Source organism: Podarcis gaigeae, assembly GCF_964106915.1.
Source record: "Podarcis gaigeae genome assembly, chromosome: 1".
NCBI classification, from domain to species: Eukaryota; Metazoa; Chordata; class Lepidosauria; order Squamata; family Lacertidae; genus Podarcis; species Podarcis gaigeae.
Window position 1 is genome coordinate 103410416 of NC_139678.1, and position 23275 is coordinate 103433690.

Consider the following 23275-nt stretch of genomic DNA (forward strand, 5'->3'; position numbering starts at 1 on the left):
AATTGTTTTCCTACATTGCCTTAACACTCTCCCAGGGATATTGCATAAATGGTTTTCTGAAGTCCCTTGTGCAATCAATGAAACGGACTCCACCTTCACATCTGTAAGAATATTTCAGAGGGTGGGGAGGGTGGTGGTAGAAGAGATGTTTCTATGCCAACTTCTGTTCACTTCACTTCCCTAGACCCACCTACCACAAAAACAGCTGCTGAGGCAGCAACTCTCCCAGAAGCCACAAGAGAGGAGCAGTAGACATCTGTCATACCATGACTCAGATGGGACGAGGGCAGGGTTGGGGGAAGGCAACATGAACTTTACACCCCACAACTAGAGGCGCTGTATGTGTGTTCTTCACTGTAGTTACGTACAGTAATCCCACATCTCATGCAGTGGTTTGGAGCCAAGGGTTCCATGTTTAGTCTAACCCTTGGAGCCACCCCGTCACTAGTGGGTGAGCTGGGGAAGAGAGCATCCTTAGCACCCCAGAACTGGTGTGCTGAGAAGGATTTGACTAGCAAGCAAAGTGGTCTCTGCTTTGCTTGGGAGGCAAGGTCCACCCCGCAGGCCAGCTTTGGATGGCTAGGGATGCTTACACAAGAACTTGCGGGAACATGGATGGTCCCACAAGATCTCACAAGAGCCTCGCAGAGCCTTCTAGGGCTGTCTCAGGCCTTGCCTGGCAAGCAAGGCGGAGAGTTTAAAAGCTCCTTTTGTGCTGGGTAACCCTGCACATATTTGGCCCAAAAAGAGCTTTTAAGCTTTCCATCTTGCTTGAGACATACACAAGAAGCATTAAAACACAGTTCAAAACACATTCCATCTAGGGAAAGGCACTCACAAATGAGGGCACAGAGCAGGGCTGGTGAGAGGGGTGGGCCAGGTGAGGGGTGTGGCTTTTGGAGAGTGCTGAGGACAAGAGACCTAGAGGCTTCTGCCCTATGGGAAATCCTTCCATGTGCAGGCATAAAGGCTACAGTGGGTCTCCATAGCCAATATCGTCAACTTTTGGTTGGAAGAGTGGGTTCCTCAATGCCATATTATAGCTGTGCCTTATGTTAGAAACTCTGGGTACAAAAGTGGCATGTTGGAACACAAAAGCCATGGAGGAACTCCCTCAATTCGTTGTGTGCTTTGTATCTCTTTCTAACTTAAAAGTTAGTGGGGTTAAAAAATGAATTTATTATCCTAAAATTAGCGATCTGAAGGTGTCTAAAAATGAAAGCAATAGCTGTAGATTCCTACATCTTGGTTATTCCAAAATGGCCACTTACCCTACAGTCAGGGTGGGCAGCAGTTGCAGCCCCTTGCGGCATGCCCTCCATTCCAGGTGCAGCGAGGAGTCATGTCCCAGCGGCTGGCCATTTTAAGTCCCCCGGACCAGCTGTATTGTATGGTGGAAAGCCCATCAAGTCAAATGTTTTAACTTCCCTATCAGGGGGCACCAAGCACGAGGAACCTGGATGGCGGGCCAGAGCAGCGAAGTTCTCACTCTGGTTCTCTAGTCAGGGTTAGAAGCTTTTCCACTCCATGAAACGTATCTGCGACAGACAGAACCTACAGTCAAATTATCCTGCAAAGGATTCAGTTGTTATGCTTTTACAAAGGCAAAATTGTGTAGAGCAGCTTGCTGTCTGAGTATCAAAATAAGTGACAATGGTTATGGGAGGGAAAGAAGATAGTTAACAGGTAAAAAAAATACAGTAAAAAGAGCAAAATTGTGTGAAGCAGATCGCCGTTTCAGTGTCAAAAGAAGGAGGTTCCAAAAAAAAAAGAAAAGAGATATTTAACTGTTCGAAAATAATATGTTTGCTTTGGCAAATGAGGAATTAAACCTTTACTTGGATGCTGTAGACTTTGGAGACTCATGTAAGGGAAACGTAAAATGAGTCAGACTTACAAAAAAGTCAGGGAAGTTTTAATGTGTGAGCAATACTACAGCATGTTCAATTGGAGCAGGCTTGCTGACCTCACAGATGAAAACACTATATAAGATCTGGCAGCCAGATGTTCCACTAGAAAGTCAGCAGCTGCTAGAAGGAGTCTTTCCAGACCCGCTTCAACAGTGACTGCAAAATACTCTTAACAGAAGATATGGTTGTGTTGATTTTTCTCTTTGCCTTGCTGTGGGATACAGCTGCTGGCTGGGGGTTCAAGGACGGAGTTCTACATAACTCTATCTGGCTAGGTAAGAGGTTTTTCATTTATTCGTTTTGTTTGTCCATTTGTTTCCATTTGCAAAGCCTTGGCTTCAGGGATACCCACAACATTTTCCAAATCGCTGCTTCAGCTGTCACGTCCCATTGATTTAAAGGCAGCATCTTGCTGCAGCCGAACAAGAATTCATTTGCATTGTTTTGGCTTAATGTTCTTTATTTTACTTTTTAAAAAAAGTGGTGCAGACATTTCATTTGTGAAAAAGAATGCCTAGAAATATGAGCTGGGAGAATGATATTATCTGAAAGCTTGAGATGAATGGAAAGCTAAACCTCTAGAGAATGTGTGTGTGAGAGAGAGAGAACTAAACAGAAACAGCTGTGCAAGATACATATCAGCCTTTGTCTTGTACATATATGAAATTCCTTGATGCTTCATATACAGATATTTTGGGAAATATACATTGTGAAAGAAGTGGTTTTAAAAAACATTTCAGAGCAGTTGTACTTCCCCGTTCTCTGTATCCCATTTTTTGTTCTGCTGTCTTTTGACTTTCTTATGCCTTACTTATTCTAGCATCCTCCTGCCTTCCCTCTTATTTCGGAACAGCTGAATTTTACTTAGGAAAATAAAGAATGGAGGCTGTTCAGTATCTTGGTAATGGTCTCTCTAGGCAGAACCAGAAATGGATAGAGAATTGGGATGGAGAAAACTTGGCAAGGGGGGTGGAGTATTGTCAATAATAGCTCTGTGTCTTCTATAGCATCTAGTTCCACTTTATACTGGCATAGAAGTAATAGAATTGCAGAGACCCCCAAGGGTCATCTAGTCCAACCCCCTGCAATGCAGAAATCCTTTTTGCCACAAAATAAAATGCTGCCCCAAAAGTGACCTCAGGGCTGCATTCTTAGCCATGAAGCACACCGCTGGGTAAATTCTCTGGCAGCTAACATAGAAACCCTAGAAAAAGTCTCATGTGGTCAAGATATTACTTACACACACCCCACACACACCCCAGGCTAAGGTGAAGGAAGGTCAAACTACGAGGCTGGTTCAAGTATTACACTGTGTGCTTCAAATGTGATGTCTGAGGGGGTGGAAAACACATTCAGGTACATGACCTGGGTATGTTTAGAAGTTGCCAGCGCGGCGCTCAGCCCAGCTCAGGTCAAAGGAGCTTATGATCAAGAAAGAGCACTAAGTGTTACAACCCAAGACCACGACAGATCCATTCTTTGCCCTTTGGGGTTTTTGTTAAAGAGCAGATCATTAAGCCTTTCCGTTACTTGCGTTTCAGTGGAACGCAATCCATTCCTGATTAAGACCATGCTAAGAAGCACATTTGGACTTGCTGGAAACCACTTCCCAGAAATGCATGCATGACATGTGGGTGGATTATGGACTTAAGGCACAGAGATCATATTTAAACTATCTTTGACCTACCTGTTAGAACACTGCTCCATCTAGCTCAGGATTGTGTACACCAGGAATGAGGACTCTGTAGCCTTCCAAATATTGTTGGACTCCAACTCCCATGCCCACTGGCCAGGGATGATGGGATCTGTAGTCCCAACAAAAACAGAAGGGCCACAGGTTCCCCAACCCCTGCCTACATTAATGGGTGGCAGCTCTCCAGGATGTCAGGAAGTGACATTTGCTTTTATCCTAACCAACTTTTGATTATTTATGGTGTATGGCTGCCTAACATAAAATTAGCTAGCCCTTTCAGAACCACTAGTAGAGTAATAACTAGGTCCTAACGATACTGGCTAGTATGCAAAGAAACAAAGACATGCTGAAACCCCAACGAAATCAATATGTAGCGTTGGAAGCTGAACGTCAGTGCACACTACTGTGGGGGAACTAGCAGGAACAGAGTACTTGCAGGATAGTTCCCTGTGTGCCTGTGTCAGTACTTGGAGAGGGGGAAAGCTCAGACTATAGACCAGGGTGTCTTAAGGGCTCAGAACATAGATCACAAGAGATGCCCTGTGTTTTTAAGTCAGCACACCTTGCCTAATATGCGATGGAAATATAGTCAGAGGAGTGCAGAAAAATCCTGAATGTCAGAGTATCTTACTCATGAATTGTAAATGTGGTGGGGGGGGTGAGGAAGGCGCAATAAAACACTTGAGTGAAACAATACTTTCCCAGTGCACAAACCAATATAGAGGCCTTTACTACACACGATGCTGGTTGTGAATTCGCATTGCAGTTTACTCTTTATTTCAGGGGTGGCCAACATGGTGCCGCCCTCCAGATGTTTTAGCTTACAGTTTCCATCAGCCTCAGCCTGCGTGATGGAATGGTCAGTGGGATGCAGGGAGCTGTGGTCCACAACATCTGTTGGGTACCGCATTGGCGACTCCGGCTTTATTTAATTACAGGCACTGAGGAAGAGATGTGTTAATTGAGAAGACGGCATGTGGGGCTTTACCATGCTGTCAACCATGGTCACAATGAAACTTTGTGCTGCACTTAGGTTTGGCACTGCAGGGAGTGCAAGTTCCTATTTCTTTGTCTTGCAAGAGTCAGACATCTTCCTTGAGGGTAGCACTTGCATTGTGTGAAAAATCAGCATTTTCTTTAAAGTCAAACTGCACTATATTTTAGCTGGGGTTAACACATTCTTTTTCCTGAGGTGACATCCACACCATACGTTTAAAGCTGCTCAGAGATCTGCACTGGTTGTCCCATTTGCTTCTAGGCTGAAAAGCTCAGTCAGCCTGCTTATATAGAGCTCCAGAACCTCTTTACTGTATTAACTTTCTAAAACTATCCAATCACTGAACGTCACTTTCGATCCTTCATTTGCATACAAACTATCCAATCAGTGAATGTCACTTTTGATCCTTCATTTGCATAACTATCTACAGTATCCCCCTGCTGGCCCAGGGTGAGAACTTCAGTACATAACACCGGCCAAGTTCAATATGTTACTATGAGCATATAAATCTCTTGACACAGAGGTTTTCAACCTTTTTGAGTCCATAGCTCCCTTGACCAACTGCATTCTTTCTGCGGCACCCCTGTGGGACTCAGGAGCCCAGTTATGTCACTGGCAGCCTCTCACCCTTTTTCAAAAGCTCTCCCTTTTGGAGTGTTCCCTCAGCCTCATCTCCTCTCCCCTCTCCTTGGGAGTCCTCTGGGCAGCTGCCGCCACCGCCCCTGTTCTCTGAGCTGCCTCCCCCTGTCCCAAAGAAAAGCATGTCCTCACACTGTCCCACATGGGCTTGGGAAGAGGATGCGCCCAGCCGTAGCGGCCCAATGGAAACTGACCAAAGGTGAATGTGAGGCCAGCACCTTAACTTGGGAAGTAGCAGTGGCATCACTGAGTACTGCCAGGCCTGCATGGTGGAAAGGCTCCCCTTCAGCACTGGGCTCCCAGGCAGGCCTTGCTCACAGCAAGCACAAGAAAGGCCAGTGCAGTGCCTGCCTGCCTGCCTGCCTGCCTGGTCTCCCACTTGTCCTTCCATGCCCAACAACAAGGGCAGGTGGACTGCCTGGCTGGGCTCCACATTTCTGCATGGAAATTCAGTTTAGTGTGAATTTCTCCCAATAAACACATTTTTGCAAGCAGTTTTTGTATGTTATCCCAATTTAAGCTGTGAGGCAGTGGTGGTGTTTCTGAGCTACCCACCTCTGGTGCCCCTGATAGAATAAGGGTTTAAATTTCTGTTGTGGAAAAACTCAATGTCCAAGCCTTAATTCGTTTACACAGCCCTCCCTCCTGCAAGCATAAATATTTCTAAGTGCACAGATGGGCTTGCGATCTGCATGGAACATTTGAGAAGAGTTTCGTCCAGGACTCCCAGGGATAATTATTTCCTGAGCCCTCTGCCATTTGAGGGGACAGCTTTTCTACAGCTATTATAAAAGCATCCAGCTGGGGGAATTCCTGCTTTTTGGTGTCAGCATTAATCCCCTCATTTCTCCAATGCAAATGCATGCAACTCAACTCCATGGTACAGTAAAAAAATCATAGAAAGGATTCTAGAGGACAATGCAAGAATCTCAGCTAAAGCATCCATGACAGATGGTCATGACAACTTCTGCTTGAAGACCTCCAATGAAGGGTCCACTGCCATTACAATGCCTGCACCTCTCTGGATAGTTATAGAATCTGGTCTATATTGATGAGCTAAGGATGCTCATGAAATGAAACTGGCCTATGAGTCCTTAGGCAGCTTTCAAAGGGGTCAAGTGTGGCTCAAGAATATTTAGAGAAATGAGATGAAAAGAAGCAGAGACTGTTGCGTGCATTTACTAGGGAGGAGGAGGAGGAGGAGTTTGGATTTGATATCAATTACTCAGTAGGGAGGAGGAGGAGGAGGAGGAGTTTGGATTTGATATCCCGCTTTATCACTACCCTAAGGAGTCTCAAAGCAGCTAACGTTCTCCTTTCCCTTCCTCCCCCACAACAAAGACTCTGTGAGGTGAGTGGGGCTGAGAGACTTCAAAGAAGTGTGACTGGCCCAAGGTCACCCAGCAGCTGCATGTGGAGGAGCGGAGACGTGAACCTGGTTCACCAGATTACGAGTCTACCGCTTTTAACCACTAGGGCAGAGGAAGAAGAGAAAAATGGAGCATCAGCACAGCATGCAAAGTCCCCATCATATGGACTTGTACTAAGACTAAAGCCTTCTGGGACATGATATATAATGAACTGGGAAAGGTCTTTAAAAAATACTTTTATTAAAAAACCAGAGGCGTTTTTACTGGGTATAATAGGAGGAGAAATTCTTTTAAAAAGACATAACTATATTTATGTATGCTACTACGGCTGCAAGGGCACTTTTAGCACAGAAATGGAAGCAGCAGGAACTTCCAACTTTGGAAGAATGGCAGACTAAAATGATTGAATAGGCAGAACTGTCAAAGCTGACAGGGAAGATCCGAAACCAGCATGATGAGCTGTTTGAAAAGGACTGGAGTAAATTTATACAATATATGAAAGAACAATGTAAACATTTGAAAACGTTTGCAGGTCTTACTTAAAATATTTTGTAATGTTGATATGTGGAACTGGTTTACAAATATGGAAGTAAATTTCTTTAAGGATAAAAAGAAGGTAAATCGGGTGAGATAGGAATGCTAAGACGAAAGGGTATACCTATGAAAGCCGGGGGGGGGGGTCGATGTTATGATTTCGTTGGTATGTAACAAAGTATAAAATTTAATAAAAATTATGTTAAAAAAAAAGTCCCCATCATATACAGCAAGGGCAGTGCTATTTTTATAGAAAAAGAGTTGACAAAACTCACCATTGAACACCACCCTCGTTCTCTTTAATTGGGAATGGTGACCACTGGTTGTGGCTTTTTATTCAAAACATCTTAATCCTACTCTTCAACTAAAAATAACACCTCAAGGAGTTTGCAAATATTAATAATAAGACAGTCCCTGCCCCCAAGTTTATAATCTAAAAAAGCATGGCACAAAAGGAAAGGAGATGGGTGGGAATGAGAGGAAAAGCAAACTCAGGCACTTTCTCGGTTACAGAGTTATTGTAATGACCATCTGGAATGGAAAGATTTCAAGGAACAAAAAGTTGCTGGTCTTTCAGTAGAGCCGGTGGGAATTGGAGTCCCACAACATCTGGAGGGACATGGCTTAACCATTTCTGGTATATACAGTGGATTTTTAATTCAAAAACTGAGGAGAGAAGGCGGAGTACAGATGCTGAAAGCCTGTCCATACCAATAAAATGATTTTTACAAGAGAGATGGAAGTTTCTGATTACTCTCAATAGATCTAGACCACCCACAGGAGCAGGTCAGAAAGACTGACTGCTGTAGTTTCTGTAGCAACTGCAAATAAAATCCCAAAGAAGACTATCAGGAACAGCTTGTTCATTCTAAAATATATAATTTTTGGTTTGGTTTCGTTTTAAGATTGAAAAACCTACATTCTCTTGTTGACTTTTGAACAATGATACACCAATAAAATATTATTATAACAATACCCACAAGAACATACTAATAAAAATACCCTGTGTTGCATCCAGGAACTTGCCCAAAGAAATTAAATGTGGAAAGCAATCATTTCCCCCTAATTATCACTGCCTTCCTAGCAATACTTTTGAGCTTTTAATAAGCTTTTCTACTAGATTACATGATGTATATTCAGATCTTTGCCATGCGACTATTTTTGTTAACTGACTTGCTTTTCTACCATTCCTATTCTCGCAGGGTGTTTCATACCAGTTGTGTACCAGGGGCTCTTGTCTTGTTGCTTCGTTTTGTTTATCTGTGTTTTATGCTGAATTATTATTTCATTCCCTGCGCTCTTCCAAGAGAGCAGCGTGACACTGATGGGCCTTTCCAGGCACATTTGGTCTCCTGGGAGGACAACGCAGCGGTTTACTGCTGTAGGTAGCCAAACGACATCAGGCAAATGTCTCTCTTGTGAAATAACAACTCTTCAACAACAACTATATATCTAGCTGTAGTTGCTAATTAACAGGGATTTCTTCCTCCAACTAGGACAGCTATTGCAGGTCCTTTGTTGTGGGGAAGATTACAGTTGCTGTCCCAGGAGCTCACTATGACAAGGGATGAAAAGGGGCATGTGCCCTGGGAAGTAGGTTGGGGGGTGGCAAACAGCATCACATGTGTGTTTGTGTGTGTGTGTGCGCACGCGCAACGTAGGGCAAACTTGGCACAAACTCATTCATCCAGCAGGAGTAGAGAAATCTCTGTCCTTGGCTGCCATGAGTAAAATGCTGGCCAGCAAAAGTGACAAAACCCCAAGGTTCTTCTATTCGCAAATGCACTGTGTTATTCCTTGCTTTAAGTATTCAATTCATACATAACTGAATCGAATGAATTTTCCTTAAGCGCAGGAGAGGTATGGGGCATACTGGAATCTGCCTGTTCATTTTTTTGAATACATGGACTTTATGATTCTCGCTGCCAGGAAAAATCACATCCCCCACTTCCAGTTTCGTAGATTCGTTGGCTCAGGAATATTTGTTGCAATAAACATTTGCTGAAATTTGTTGTCGTTAGCCAAGTTGGAAGAACTTAAGAAGATGGGGGGAATATAATAACCTGGCCTTTCTGCCAAAAAAAAGAAAAGAAAAAGGTTTTTCATACCACATCATCCAGTCTTAGTGGGGGTCTAGGCAGGGGACTTGTCCTGTACTAATATTATAATCGGTGTTCGTGGGGTGAATCAGTGTTGGCAAAATTACTCAACAGTGACAATTCAGTGTTAAAGGCCTTTATTAAATTAAAGTTGCTGGATACTGTTTAGTTCCCTCCCTTTCAGCTCCCCTCTGTTACCTGTTTTTTCTGTGACAACACATTTTTATATGCAACAATAACATCCAATAGATTTTTTTTTTAAAGATGTTGGTTTCAAGTTGTGAAACTCTCATTATTATGCTGGCTGCAAATGTCCCAAATCCCTATTCTACTTGGGCTACAGTCCTATGCATGCCTCATTTGGGAACAAGTTCTGATTAATTTTCCAAGCCAGCTTCCACAGAAGTATGCCATTATTCAGATGTTTGATCATCCCAAATCTATGGGTATTTAAGCCATTCTGAGCTGGCTGTTTTGAATTTCTTTCAACAGATTAGCACAGGCATTCATAATTTTGTTACCAGTTTGTCTTTCTTTAACCATTTCTTCTAATAGCTGTAGAACTTGCACTTTGGCATCTTACAATTTGTTCCTGCAACCGCCGCAAGCAGCAGAGATGAAATAGTAGAGATAACAAATAAATATTGGTGTGATGTGGCCTGTTGGTTAGAAATCATGAACAAAACCTGGTGGCCAATCCTGTTTTGCAGAACAAGTACAAACCAGATTTGCCCAGTTTAAACAGTGTGGCAAAGAATGGTTTACCTCAAATCAGAAAAGAGAGGAAGGAATCACTGTGGAGGAAGGAACATTCTGTCCTAAAGCTCCTTGAAGACTCATTCAAATAATGCCAAACCACAGTTTAGGCCAGGGATGAGGAACCTGTGGCCCTCTAGATAGTGTTGGATTCCTGCTGTCATAACCCTCTATTTTTGCTAGCCGAAGCTAGTGGGATTTGGAATCCAACAGCACCTGAAGAACCACAGGTTATCCATCCCTGGTTTAGGCATTGCATCTGAACCAGCCAAAGAACCACATGTGGGACCTGACTGGGCATAAAACGTGGACAGTAGGGACACATTGTGACCAAGAGGGCCAAATCTTAGTAAAGGGCAGGCATGGGAGGAAAGGATGAACTGGGAACTTAAGCATGGATGAATAGGTAGACAGCCATAGGCATGACCAGTAGGATAAGTGAGGAAGACCCAAAAGATCCAGGAACTCAGCAGTAAAGCATTTAACTTTGAGAATTTAGTTGCCAGCCTAATTTAATTTTTAAACTAGCTTGAGACTTGTTTGCATTCAATTTAACTGTTATTGGCTCCCCCCAAGCAAAATTTTGGAGTCATAAATGTGTGTGTGATGTTGCGGAGGATTAAATTTTTAAGGAATCCCTAGCCCCTTCTCAATCTACAGTCCCCAAGGCTCTTTGATTAAAAGCTATGTCAGGCTTGAAGCTAGTTTCTGTACATAATGTTCATGTGCCCTAAAGCCATCTGTGGACGCTAAAATTAATGTTACTTGCTGTCAGAAGAGCAATGGCAGAATTCCCTCACTGACACCCAGAGAAGATTTGATAGATTGCTCATGTTTGCATTACAAGGAACAGCATCCTGGGCTAAACTGTCGGCGGCTGTGAAGAGTAGGACACCTGCTAGATTCCTCAAAACTTTGTTTTAAAAAGAAAAGAAAAAGATCACCGTTTGTTGCTTTGGCTTCACAGAACGAGCGGCTGGAGTGTACCATAGAGAAGCAAGGTCTGGAAAATACCAGCTCACATATGCAGAAGCAAAAGCAGTGTGTCAGTATGAAGGAGGACATCTAGCCACATACCAGCAGCTGGAGGCTGCAAGGAAAATAGGTATGAGCATGCAATATATGCGATCATTTGGAAGTCTGGTCCAGCAGGAATTCTCCTGCATACCACAAAGTCCCCCCAAGTGAAGAAGAGCTACATAAAACCACTGGGCTTTTAGTGAGGAAACTTCCTACTGTGGCATTCCTGTGCTGACTGTGGCTGATAGGAGTTGTAGTCCAAAACACCTAGAAGGCAAGAGATGGGGGGAAAGCTGCCCAGAGTGAGTTTTGTCCTTTGATGTTCACACAAACTGTCCACACTGTTGATTGTTCAATGATTGAGTCTAATTTCAGTTCACTCATCTGTTTCCTTTTCTGTTAAAAACACATCTGTACGAACAATGCTATTTGTTACAGAAATTGACATGCAAGTAGTGCCGAGGATGAAAGTTTACGAACCCTATGGACATGGATTGAAATCAGTTTGGTTTTATTAATCTCCATTACAGTGGTACCTCGGGTTAAATACTCTTCAGGTTACAGACTCCGCTAACCCAGAAATAGTACCTTGGGTTAAGAACTTTGCTTCAGGATGAAAACAGAAATCGTGTGGTGGCAGCGCGGCGGCAGCAGGAGGCCCCATTAGCTAAAATGGTGCTTCAGGTTAAGAACAGTTTCAGGTTAAGAACGGACCTCCAGAACAAATTAAGTTCTTAACCTGAGGTACCTATATCAAGGCTACCCACTATCCCCAATGTGCTACTTGGCTGTAGGTCATAGCTAATTCAATGGGACTTACATCTAAGTGGGAAAGGTATGTGCAGCACGATTCTATACAATGTCTACTCTGAAATAAGCCCCATTGAGTCCCATGGAACTTGCTCCCAAGTTAATGGGTACAGGAATGGAGTAAAAGGGATAATTGTTGGAGCTGCTATTCAACACAACTGATGTGTGAGCTCAAGAATCAATTAATATAAATGGCTTCAATGAAATGAAATGTGCACAACCCCACACAGCATGTGAAGAGGCCTAGAAAGATGCAATCTGGCGACAAAGCAAGCAACCAAAATGATTAATTGCCAGACCATTTGATGAATGAGTACAGTGTGTGATAAATGGTTCTATCACACACTTCTGACTCTTTTGCTAACTCCTCCACCTAGAAAGTTATCATTCTAAGTTGTAGTACAATTTTCTAGCTCTCAGGACACACCTGGGACATGTCAACCTCTCAATTTTAGGCTGAGATGCTTATTTCATAGAGCTGAAACTCTCCCACACTTGCCAGCACTAAGGTAGTCTTAAGCCAGGTGGCAATAGGCTGTTTTTCTCTACATCTCTACATCCAGGCTATTGACTGCCTGGCTCCGAAGCGCCCTCTCCGATTGCATGGAGCCCGGACAGCCCCGTGGTTTTCTTCGGAGCTGAGGGCAATGAAACAATCGCTGAGACGGCTAGAGCGTCGGTGGCAGAAAACTCACTCCGAATCTGACCGGACACAGGTTAGAGCTCAACGTCGAGCCTACCAAGTGGCGATAGCGACGGCGAAGAAGACTTTCTTCACCGCCTCTATTGCATCTGCAGAAAATAGTAGCAGGAGACTCTTTCAGGTGGTCCGCAATTTAATGGAACCACCTTTACCACCGGGGCCTTGTAAAGACCCCAAGATCTCCTGCAACGATTTTGCAAAGTTTTTTGCAGATAAAATCGCTCATATTCGGAAGGAGCTAGACACCACCGTGGGAGCAGGGCTGGGGCAGGAGAGTGCTAGAGCCCTGTCTGGTCAAGTTGCATGGAATCAATTTCAATCCGTTACCCCCGAGGATGTGGACAGGCTGCTTGGACGCGTGAAACCAACCACCTGTCTCCTTGATCCTTGCCCATCCTGGCTAATAAAAGCAAGCCGGGAAGGGCTGGGCGATGGGCTCTGCGGGGTGGTGAATGCTTCCCTCTGTGAGGGAACATTCCCAGATCCGCTGAAAGAGGCGGTCGTTAAACCGCTTCTTAAAAAACCATCTTTAGACCCGGCCAGTATGGCCAACTATCGCCCAGTCTCAAATCTTCCATTCTTGGGCAAGGTGATTGAGCGTGTGGTTGCTGAACAACTCCAGGCATGCCTGGAGGATGCGGACCATTTGGATCCCTTCCAATCGGGGTTCAGGCCTCATCATGGGACTGAAACTGCCTTGGTCGCACTGGTTGATTATCTCCGGCGAGCTAGGGACAAAGGTGAGAGTTGTTTCCTAGTTCTGCTGGATCTCTCAGCGGCCTTTGATACAATCAACCATAACATCCTTCTGGACCGTCTAGAGGGGTTGGGAGCTGGGGGCACTGTTATACAGTGGTTTCGCTCCTTCCTCCTGGGCCGTGTTCAGAAAGTGGGGGGGGGGGATGAGTGTTCAGACCCTTGGGCCCTCACTTGTGGGGTACCTCAGGGTTCCGTCCTCTCCCCCATGCTTTTTAACATCTATATGAAGCCGCTGGGAGAAATCATCAGGGGGTTTGGACTGGGTGTCCATCAATATGCAGATGATACCCAGCTCTACCTCTCTTTCAAATCAGAACCAGTGAAGGCGGTGAAGGTCCTGTGTGAGTGCCTGGAGGCGGTTGGAGGATGGATGGCGGCTAATGGATTGAAGCTGAATCCTGACAAGACAGAAGTACTGTTTTTGGGGGACAGGGGGCGGGCTGGTGTGGAGGACTCCCTGGTCCTGAATAGGGTAACTGTGCCCCTGAAGGACCAGGTGCGTAGCCTGGGAGTCATTTTGGACTCACAGCTGTCCATGGAGGCGCAGGTCAATTCTGTATCCAGGGCAGCTGTCTACCAACTCCACCTGGTACGCAGGCTGAGACCCTACCTGCCCGCGGACTGTCTCGCCAGAGTGGTGCAGGCTCTAGTTATCTCCCGCTTGGACTACTGCAATGCGCTCTACGTGGGGCTACCTTTGAAGGTGACTCAGAAACTACAGCTAATCCAGAATGCGGCAGCTAGACTGGTGACTGGGGGCGGCCGCCGAGACCACATAACACCGGTCTTGAAAGACCTACATTGGCTCCCAGTACGTTTCCGAGCACAATTCAAAGGGTTGGTGTTGACCTTTAAAGCCCTAAACGGCCTCGGCCCAGTATACCTGAAGGAGCGTCTCCACCCCCATCGTTCTGCCCGGACGCTGAGGTCCAGCGCCGAGGGCCTTCTGGCGGTTCCCTCATTGTGAGAAGCAAAGCTACAGGGAACCAGGCAAAGGGCCTTTTCGGTAGTGGCGCCCGCCCTGTGGAACGCCCTCCCATCAGATGTCAAAACGATAAACAACTACCTGACATTCAGAAGACATCTTAAGGCAGCCCTGTTCAGGGAAGTTTTTAATGTATGATATTTTAGTGTTTTCTGGTTTCTATGGAAGCCGCCCAGAGTGGCTGGGGAAACCCAGCCAGATGGGCGGGGTACAAATAATCTATTATTATTATTATTATTATTATTATTATTATTATTATTATTATCCACGGGCTTCTATTTGCACTAGTGTGATGAGTGATATTAACCTGGAGAGTACCTGAAGATAATGCCAGGCAACAGAGATGCATCAGAGGCAACTGCCTTAGAGAGTGAATGCCCAAATTTCAGTAACTCAGTGACTTACACTAGTCCGACATCTTTAAAAAGCAGTTCTAAGACTAAGATCTAGTAAGCATCTGCATCCAATTGTTGTTTATTAGTTTAAAGTGAAAACAGCTCTTTCCATTGTTAAAAAAGATGACACATTTTCTAATAAAATATAACAAATGAAGCATACACGCAGCATTTTATGTGTCCAGGGTGGAAATTGTTTCGCTTGCATGGCTTAATTCAATTTAAATGAACTGTGTGTCAATTACATTTTTGGCAACAAGAACAAAAGGTCATTAATCTGAAGTACAGTGCTTCCATCTTAAGCCAGCACTGGGCGTACATGACATGTCCTTCAATCCTCCAGGGTTTCATATGTGTGCGGCTGGCTGGTTAGCGAAAGGAAGAGTTGGCTATCCCATTGTCAAACCTGGAAGCAACTGTGGCTTTGGAAAGACTGGGATTGTGGACTACGGCTTTCGGCTCAACAGGAGCGAGAAGTGGGATGCTTACTGCTTCAACCCTAACGGTGAGTGTGCAACAAACAACATTTTCGTAGTCAAAATAAAATAATAATAATTGTCCAGTAGCACCTTACAGACCAACTAAGTTTGTTCTGGGTATAAGCTTTTGTGTGCATGCGATTGCAAATCTGTGTGCTTTTTAATACTCTCAAGAGAAATTCCAGAGCCAGTACTTGATTGCTCCTTTCTAGTGGGCCTCATTACGTATTACATAACCCAAGGAACTCCATAGCAATGTAGCACCTGTTTCATAATCCGCTGGCGGTATTTTATGGAGTGGGGAGCCGCCCTAAATCACCTGCTTCTTTTCCAAGTCAGCGGGGTTTTCCTTCCCCTCTGGTTAGCATAACTGTTCTGATTAGAAGAAAAACAAGTACCCAGAGATTTGTGGATTTAAGCTTCTTATATTCAGGGCTGTGGTTGATAAATTTCCCTTTTCCACTAGGGTTCGTCTATAGGGACAAATGGATGGAAATATCTGTTCAATACCCAACTTTTCATTGACATACATACCTTCTAGTTCTTAATTCAGCCTCCCTGAAATTCTAAGAGGCAAATTGTTGTTTTTATTTTGCAAATAAAGGTAACTGAAGATAAGGACACTTCTGGGCAACAACTTTCCCAATAATCATCATCATCAATTTTATTTATACCCCGCTCTCCCCGGCCGAGACTAGGCTCAGGGCGGCTAACACCAAATATATAATACATTAAAAACACAAAATCAAACAATTAATTTAAAATACAATTTGAAATCACATTTAAAATCAAAATAAAATTAACTTTCAAACAAAATTAAAAGTTCAGTGGATAGTACCTTGAAGACCAGCTACCTGCTAGCATAAGGATTTTGTGCCAGAGTGTCTAATCATACAGTTCTGAGTGGTTGCACACTAAGGATGGAACATCATGTTATTCAGGAATTAAACTTCAGTAATTAAGCAGGAAATAAATAAGAAAAAAAGATCCACAACAAGGGTCTACTGCCAAAAATGACATTCCATGTTGAGTTGTCCCATGTATCTTGTTGGATCACTTGCCTGCCTATTGAGAGATCATGATGGTATGTCTTGCTAGAAGCTACCAATGATATGGGGAAATGGATGGAAAATATACAGTGTGGTGTTGTTGACCCTACACATTTCAGCAGCAGCTCCATATTGGGGATGATATTGTTCTCCAACAAACAATGGCTCACTAAAAGTCACCTAGCTGGCACAGAAATAAAGTAGGATTTAAAACAAGGTACAAGTTAAAACGAGGTACAAGGTGCCAATTAAATCTGCATCACTAATCTGCTGCTTTGACCACTCCTTTCCCTTCCAAAAGCTTAGGGCAGACTTTGTGCAGTTTCCTATCGATGACAGCATCCTGGAGACCTCTGAAATCTTTGTGAACATCTCTTCATTTGCCAAATTTACTTCTTGAAAAGGAATTATGAGGAAAACAGCTGCTTGCGCAGGCAGGGCAAGTCCCCAGGCAGCATCAGTCCCAGAGTCCAGCAACGTCCAGGCTTACTTCTCTGCTCTTGCCAAGGCCTTGTTTTCTGCAGGCAGTGGTGTCAACTCTAAAACGACTGACATAGCCCTATGCTTGATTTTCAGGGAAGCCCAATGCTTTCTGGCTAGCCTCCCAAACAGGCCTGAGGGACTCCCTGCTTTTCCTGTAATTGCTTCTGTTATTTGGCCTCAGGCTGAGTACGGAGACTGAGTACTTTTGCTGAGGGGCTTATTGACACTTCCTCTTGTCCCACTGGGGAAACCGCTCTTTGGTGCTCAGTCAGAGCAAACTTCTTTTTTAATGGATTCACATTTGCTCCAATTTAGCCCTAAAAAGCAGGTTTTCTCTGAGAAAGGAGTGAGGCAGAGAGACTCTGGGACAAGAGACTGCAATGGGCACAGTTCAGCCTTTTGTTGCATCGGGAGGGGGTCGCTGCGCTCTTCTGCAACCATGGCATAGGCAGAATTTGCAAAAGCTGCAGAAGTCAAGAAGCTGAAGACCCAACCAACAGATCAAGAAGTGCTGGATATCTACAGCCATTACAAGCAGGCCACAGTTGGAGATGTAAATACAGACCGTCCTGGGATGCTTGATTTCAAAGGCAAGGCCAAGTGGGATGCCTGGAATTCCTTGAAAGGAATGTCCAAAGAAGATGCAATGAAAGCATATATTATGGAATGCAATAAACCCCTTCCTGCATGTCTTTAAATGGAATAATGCCTTATTCTACTATCTTAAACTGTGTTACACAGTATGGTAGTGCCACTTTCCATAATTAACAGCTGTGTAAATTTACTTCTAATGGTTTGTAAAGGAGTGAGGCAAGGGGGGAAACTGCTCAGACTTAGACTCGTGCTTTCTATGCACAAGACAAGTGGAAATGTGGACAAGCGCAAAGTCTAGATCTGTTGCCTGCTCTTCTTCGCCCCTGAAAAGCATTTCTTGAGAATGAAATGATGACAAAGGGGCAGTAAAAAAGAAAAACAGTATCATGGACAAAGCTTTATTGTTCTGTGCTACTTACTTTTATTTATTTTTTTAATCCTATGAGTAACAAGGTCAAATTATGTCTGCTGAATTATACCATTGGAGTCAGTGTGCTAGAATTTAAGTGGTTTGGGTTTGGAGAACATGTGGAAGATGCTTGCCTGGCAGTGTCAGAAGAAGATTCCAAAATGATTGTTTGTTTTTTAAATGAACATGCATTCACGTGCCTATAAATACAGTAAATGCAGTCTTAAACCCAATTATATTGCTTTTCCTTTAACAATTCTGGAATGTTTCATAGTGCATTTTATGCTATAATAGCTCACCATCAAAAACAGCATGGTTTTCTGGTGCAGGAAACATTTTCTTTCCTTTTGCCATTTTGTAAATGCCATCATTGCAGCAACCGGGTTCACGTGTTTAGTACATGAAGCACTATGGTGACTAGCACTCTCTGAGAAATGGTGGGGGAAACCACACTCTGCAGTTATCAATGTGAAGTCAAAACAAAAAGCTGTGTGAATAAGCAGCTGCGTAACCTCTCAGGGGAGGAGAACCCTCACAGATGTTGAACATGTCAGGGAAAAGAGGGAGAGGCAACCTTCATTCTTAGAATTCAGATTAGTCAGCCTATCTGTGCCTCCTGTTTGGCTTTCTCCTCTGAGAGGCAAGCTAGATCTTTTCCAAATGTATTGTTTGGGTGGTGAGCATCATTATCAAACCAAGTTGTTGACCTTGGCTGGTTTACGTCTGTTCCTTTCATTTGGGGGGTGGGAATCTTCGTACTTTGTAAGTGATATTATTCAGCTTGGAGGCAATAGCCAAACTTCCACTGTGGGGATAAAAGCAATGGATAATATTGCAGCATTGTTTTAGCCTACATTCGATGCCTTTAAAGCACATTCAAAAAGCACAAACTACAATTCCCAGGACTTACTCTTTCAGCTTCAACCCAACCTGCAACGAGGGTCTAATACTGGGGGGAAACACTGTAGGGTTGTCATAAACCACTCTGCAATAAACTTTCATTCTAAAGGAGCTACAGACTTTTTTCTTCATTTAAAAAAAATGAAAGCTCAAAGTTGGGGCTCCCTGCTGGTTCCGAGTCTAGTAGAGCAGTACTCTTTATATCTTTCTTTTTGTACCCTGATGAGCATTCTCGCTTAACTACTAGAAACACAATACAATATGATTATATGGATGTGGCACATTACAGTGATGGCAGGTGCCAGTATTAATTTTGGTTACCTGTGTCTCGCTGCAAGTCTTCTCTGACATTGTGACAGCCCAATTCAAAAGGCAAATTCCCTCTTGTTTTATTTCTCTCCTAGGAAAAGCCTGCGGTGGAATCTTCACAGATTCAAAGCACATCTTTAAAACCCCTGGCTACCCAAAGGAATATGAAAACGATCAAACTTGTTATTGGCATATAAGGGTGAAATACGGCCAACGGATTCAAATTCAGTTTCTCGACTTTGATCTTGAAGACGATACAGCGTGCATGGCTGATTACTTAGAAATATACGACAGCTATGATGACGTAAATGGTTTTGTCGGCAGGTAAAAGAATTCCCACATCTTTCTTAACATATTACACCATACAGGGGCGTGGAAACTTCATCCAGGAAATAAAAAGACTACCACCACATTTTATGCTCATTTAAACCACATGGCTTCCCATCCTGGTAATTATAATTTGTTAGAGGTGCCTGGAATTGTAGCTCTCTGAAAAGTAAACTACACTTCCCAGGTTTTGCTGGGGGAAAGCCACATGCTATAAACATACGATGTAGATATGACACACATCTATTATTTGGATATGTTTATCCCACCCAGTCTCAGAGGTTCTGAACAATAACATCATTTATTTACACAAACAGCGAACCAAGAAGTGTTAATAACCACACACTTTTTCCAACTTCCCCCCACTCCTTGGTTTCTCGCCCTTTTAGATCCAATCCAGGAATCCTTCCAAACTCATTCATTGGAAGTATGTTGCAATTCCCAGTCAATCCCCACCCATTCTGCAATTCCTCCAAAATATTAGAGCAGAAAATCTCAGCTCATTTGTGGTCTCTTGCCTGTCATTCAAGTGAAGTTCTTGGACTTTCCATCAATGGGGGATTTCCTCTTAATACAAAATAATACCAGATTCAGATGAGTGATTTGCCCCAGGACCATAGCATGGGGAAACAGGTCTAAAACCCTACTCCATGCTTGCCCCGATCTCCTTATCAGCCCTCCCAGCTGACACAATTTGTCTAAAAGCATGCAATCATCTATCAATTGGCCTTCAGTTACTAAAATGTTGATATTTCAGATAACCAGTTTTCTATCAACCATGCAAACAGAATTGTGCATGGCAAGGGAAGATTATCGTCATGGTTAATACATTCAAAAGAAGCAAAGTTATGTGTATAGGCCACTGGCCTTTTCATTCCTTCACGTCCCTGAAAACCTCCCAGTCCCTGAAAAGGTTCCCATTTGTGCAAAACGTGACAAATCTGTTGAGAAGTATCCAAAATCAATTGAGGACTTCAGCCACTTTGCAAATTACCATTGTTCTGGCATATGAGTTACTTCTGTGTGATTATCTTACCTGATGTCTTCTACACATCATAACGGTGGCATCCTTCACGATAGATCACCCAGTGTAAGTTCAAGCTGATATCGGTCTGGCAAAGGCTTAGGTAGCCACTGCAGCAAGTGTGTTACTGAATTTTGGCTTGCCTATATTTAACCAGTAAATCAACTGTCATGTTTTTCAGGTATTGTGGAGACGAACTTCCAGAAAATGTAATCAGCACAGGTAATATTATACACATGCACACCTCCACACAACCATGGACTAAGACAATAACAGTTACTTCTCTGACTCTTAAGAAGTACTGCACAACAGAACGTTCCATCCAGAGAGGTCGTCACAAAGGCCAATTCACAGATGCAGAATGGCTGAAGTATTATAAACCTCTGCATTACTTCCTAGGGCAGAGATGGAGAACCCTGGAGATAGATGTTGATGGACTAAAAATCCCATCTTCCCTGGCCTTTGGGACTGATGGGAGTTGGAAGTCCAATAATATCACAAAGACAACAGATTTCCCATTCCTGTCCTACTCACATGCTGAGTGGCATTTATTATCTTTGACAGTGTTTCTGAGTGCACTTAAGAGAAAAATGCTACCATGTGTTTTGGCAGAAAGAATGAGAAATTCAAAAATTCTTTGATGTTTTATTGGGGGGGGGGTAGGTGTTTCCTCAATAGAAGTAATTTTTCTCTTTCTCTGTTTCTCGTCCTAGGTAATGTAATGACACTGAAGTTTTTGTCCGATGCTTCAGTAACGGCAGGAGGCTTTCAGATTAAATACATTGCTTTAGATACACCCAAAAGGAGTGATGGGAAAAATACAACTACCCAAGACAACAAAAATTACTTAGCTGGAAGATTTGGCATTGTATAAAAGAACATTGACATGAAAGAAGAATTTGCCTTGGATGTTTATTAAAGACATTCCCCCATCCCCAAGCCCCTACTTGATGTTCCTCCCAGTGGATCCTATTCTCCATAATTTCCTGTTACCTCCTCCCAATGTGATCTCTCTTTTTTGCTGATCTTCAGTGATGAATACAACCTCAGTGATACACACCCCTTTCGACTGATGCTTCCCACCATCATGTGATTCCTCCCTTGACTTTATCTGCTTCTCTACCTGTCACCATAAATGGGTTAATAAGCCTGTTGTTTTTGTTTCAAGTTTTTAGCTAAAGTTCCAAGGGGCCATGCAGTTGTGTGCAAATAAGTCCCCTTCCTGCTTCACAGCTGCTCAGTGATAGCCACTTTGAATTACAGTGATCATTTCCTTGAGCCAAAAAGATGAAGAAATATTTACTCATAGACCCTATAATCATTGTACTACATTTGATGTATTATTTTGATTTCTAAATATATATTTATCAAACTTCAAGAGCCATGTTTTTCCCTTTGTTGGGGGGGGGGATGTCACTCTGTTTCCAAATTAAATTTAAAATTAAGACAATTTATTTACTTAATTAATATGATGATGGAATCCTGACTCCATTTTCAGGTTTACAAGTTCCTTTGCAATCAGTAGAATGCCACTGAACTCAGACTACAGACTACCGTAATATTCACAGATTATCTGGAAGATGAAACAATCAAACCAGATTAAATTGTCAGTGATGTCTGTGAACCGGCCAACAAAACTACAGGTTCTGGTTCAGGAAAGTCAAGAATGGGACTCAGCAAAGGCCTCAGAATAGATAATTAAAAACCAGTCTTCTGGAAGCTGAAAAGTCATAGCTCAGTGGTAGAATCTATAAGGGCAGCATCCAACTAATGTGTCCCATCAGTGCAAGGATTTACACATGTGCAATGGAACTCTCCGCTGCACCCTCCTCAAATCAGACTTTCACAAATTCTGGCAGACAGACTGACCAACACTGACTGCCTCAAATTCCACTGCATATCTCCTCCTCCAAACATGCCCTGATAAGAACACCTGTTGCTGGGAAGAAATCTTGTTGCTAACCAGAAGTTTTAGACATGCCTCAAGGATGCGCTTCAAGGCTCGTTTCAAGTTTGGCAATACACCAACAAAAATCTGTTCTAGGGTTTCTTCCAACGCTGTGGAGCTGATTTGGGGAGGTTGTGGAATACACATGTAAATCCATGCGCTGATGAGACACAGCAGTTGGATAGTGGCCTATGCTTCACACACAAAATGCCAATCCTTGGCATCTGTCTGAAAAGGCCGAGGAAAGACCTGTCTGAAATCTCGGGGAACTGTCAATATTGATGATTCTGAGCTAGATGAGTCCATGGTCAGTCTAAGGTAGGGGCTGCCATATGTCTGGAATTTCCCAGACATGGCAACCCAGGTCAGAATTGTCGATTTTGCCGAATTTCCTCAAAAATAGCTCAAAAACTTCATTTTCTTCCCCTTGATATTTCCAAAAAAATCTCAACAACTTTTGCGTCCAGATTTTCACTTTTTAAATGTGGCAGCCCTCGTATAAGGCAACTTTTTGTATTCCTGCCAAGAACTTAAAACTGCGAGAAGTAATCTCCTTCGTCAGTGGTACAAAGGCTACTTAATGGGATGGGCAAAGTAGAAGTTATGGAGTTGCACAATAATATATAAAAGAATAAACGCACATCTGTATCCCGGCAGCGGCAGGGAGAGGAGCAGCTGGGAAGGGGAGTTGCCGTAGAAAAGCAGATGGGAAAAAAGGTTAAACACTCGGTCCTAAACACATCATTTTTCCAGTCCAAATTGCCTCTTTTGCTGAGCTGCTTTTCATTGGACAGAACTGCCACTGGAGATTAAATACAAGGATATTCTCATGTAGCCTGTGATTTGACCCTCTGCCATCCAGCTACAAGAACGGAATTTAGATGGACGCTACTAATCTCTGCCATCTAGTGGTCTCAGTGAATCCCCTCTATTCCTAGTTCCTCTGGTGATTGATGTTGCATAGAGGGGAACAGAACTACAGCCCTACTCACAGATTTCAGTGCCTAGGATCACAAATAGGCACAGGTTATTTTGTATGCCTCTGCCAGCCTAGCAGTTACAGCTGCAACCTTGCAAACAATC

At 43.4% G+C, this 23275-nt stretch overlaps 1 protein-coding gene, 1 long non-coding RNA gene and 1 pseudogene across 3 annotated transcripts; 2 read left to right on the forward strand and 1 right to left on the reverse strand.

The window, feature by feature from the left end:
* The first annotated feature begins 981 nt into the window (after positions 1-981).
* On the forward strand, positions 982-21622 carry TNFAIP6 (TNF alpha induced protein 6). Its single transcript, XM_083714483.1, has 6 exons — positions 982-2185; positions 10966-11103; positions 15014-15175; positions 18989-19217; positions 20426-20466; positions 20958-21622. Exons 1-6 carry the CDS (start codon positions 2092-2094, stop codon positions 21116-21118), a joined length of 825 nt encoding a protein of 274 aa, XP_083570609.1. The 5' UTR covers positions 982-2091; the 3' UTR covers positions 21119-21622.
* On the forward strand, positions 16228-17378 carry LOC310851763 (acyl-CoA-binding protein pseudogene; annotated as a pseudogene). The gene is made up of 2 exons: positions 16228-16233; positions 17130-17378. The product of its transcript is annotated as an acyl-CoA-binding protein pseudogene (transcript).
* Positions 17664-18971, reverse strand: LOC310833720. Its single transcript, XR_014558894.1, has 2 exons — positions 18906-18971; positions 17664-18489 (listed from the first exon to the last, which is right to left on the reverse strand). It is a non-coding gene; the product is annotated as an uncharacterized lncRNA (long non-coding RNA).
* Positions 21623-23275: the final 1653 nt, after the last annotated feature.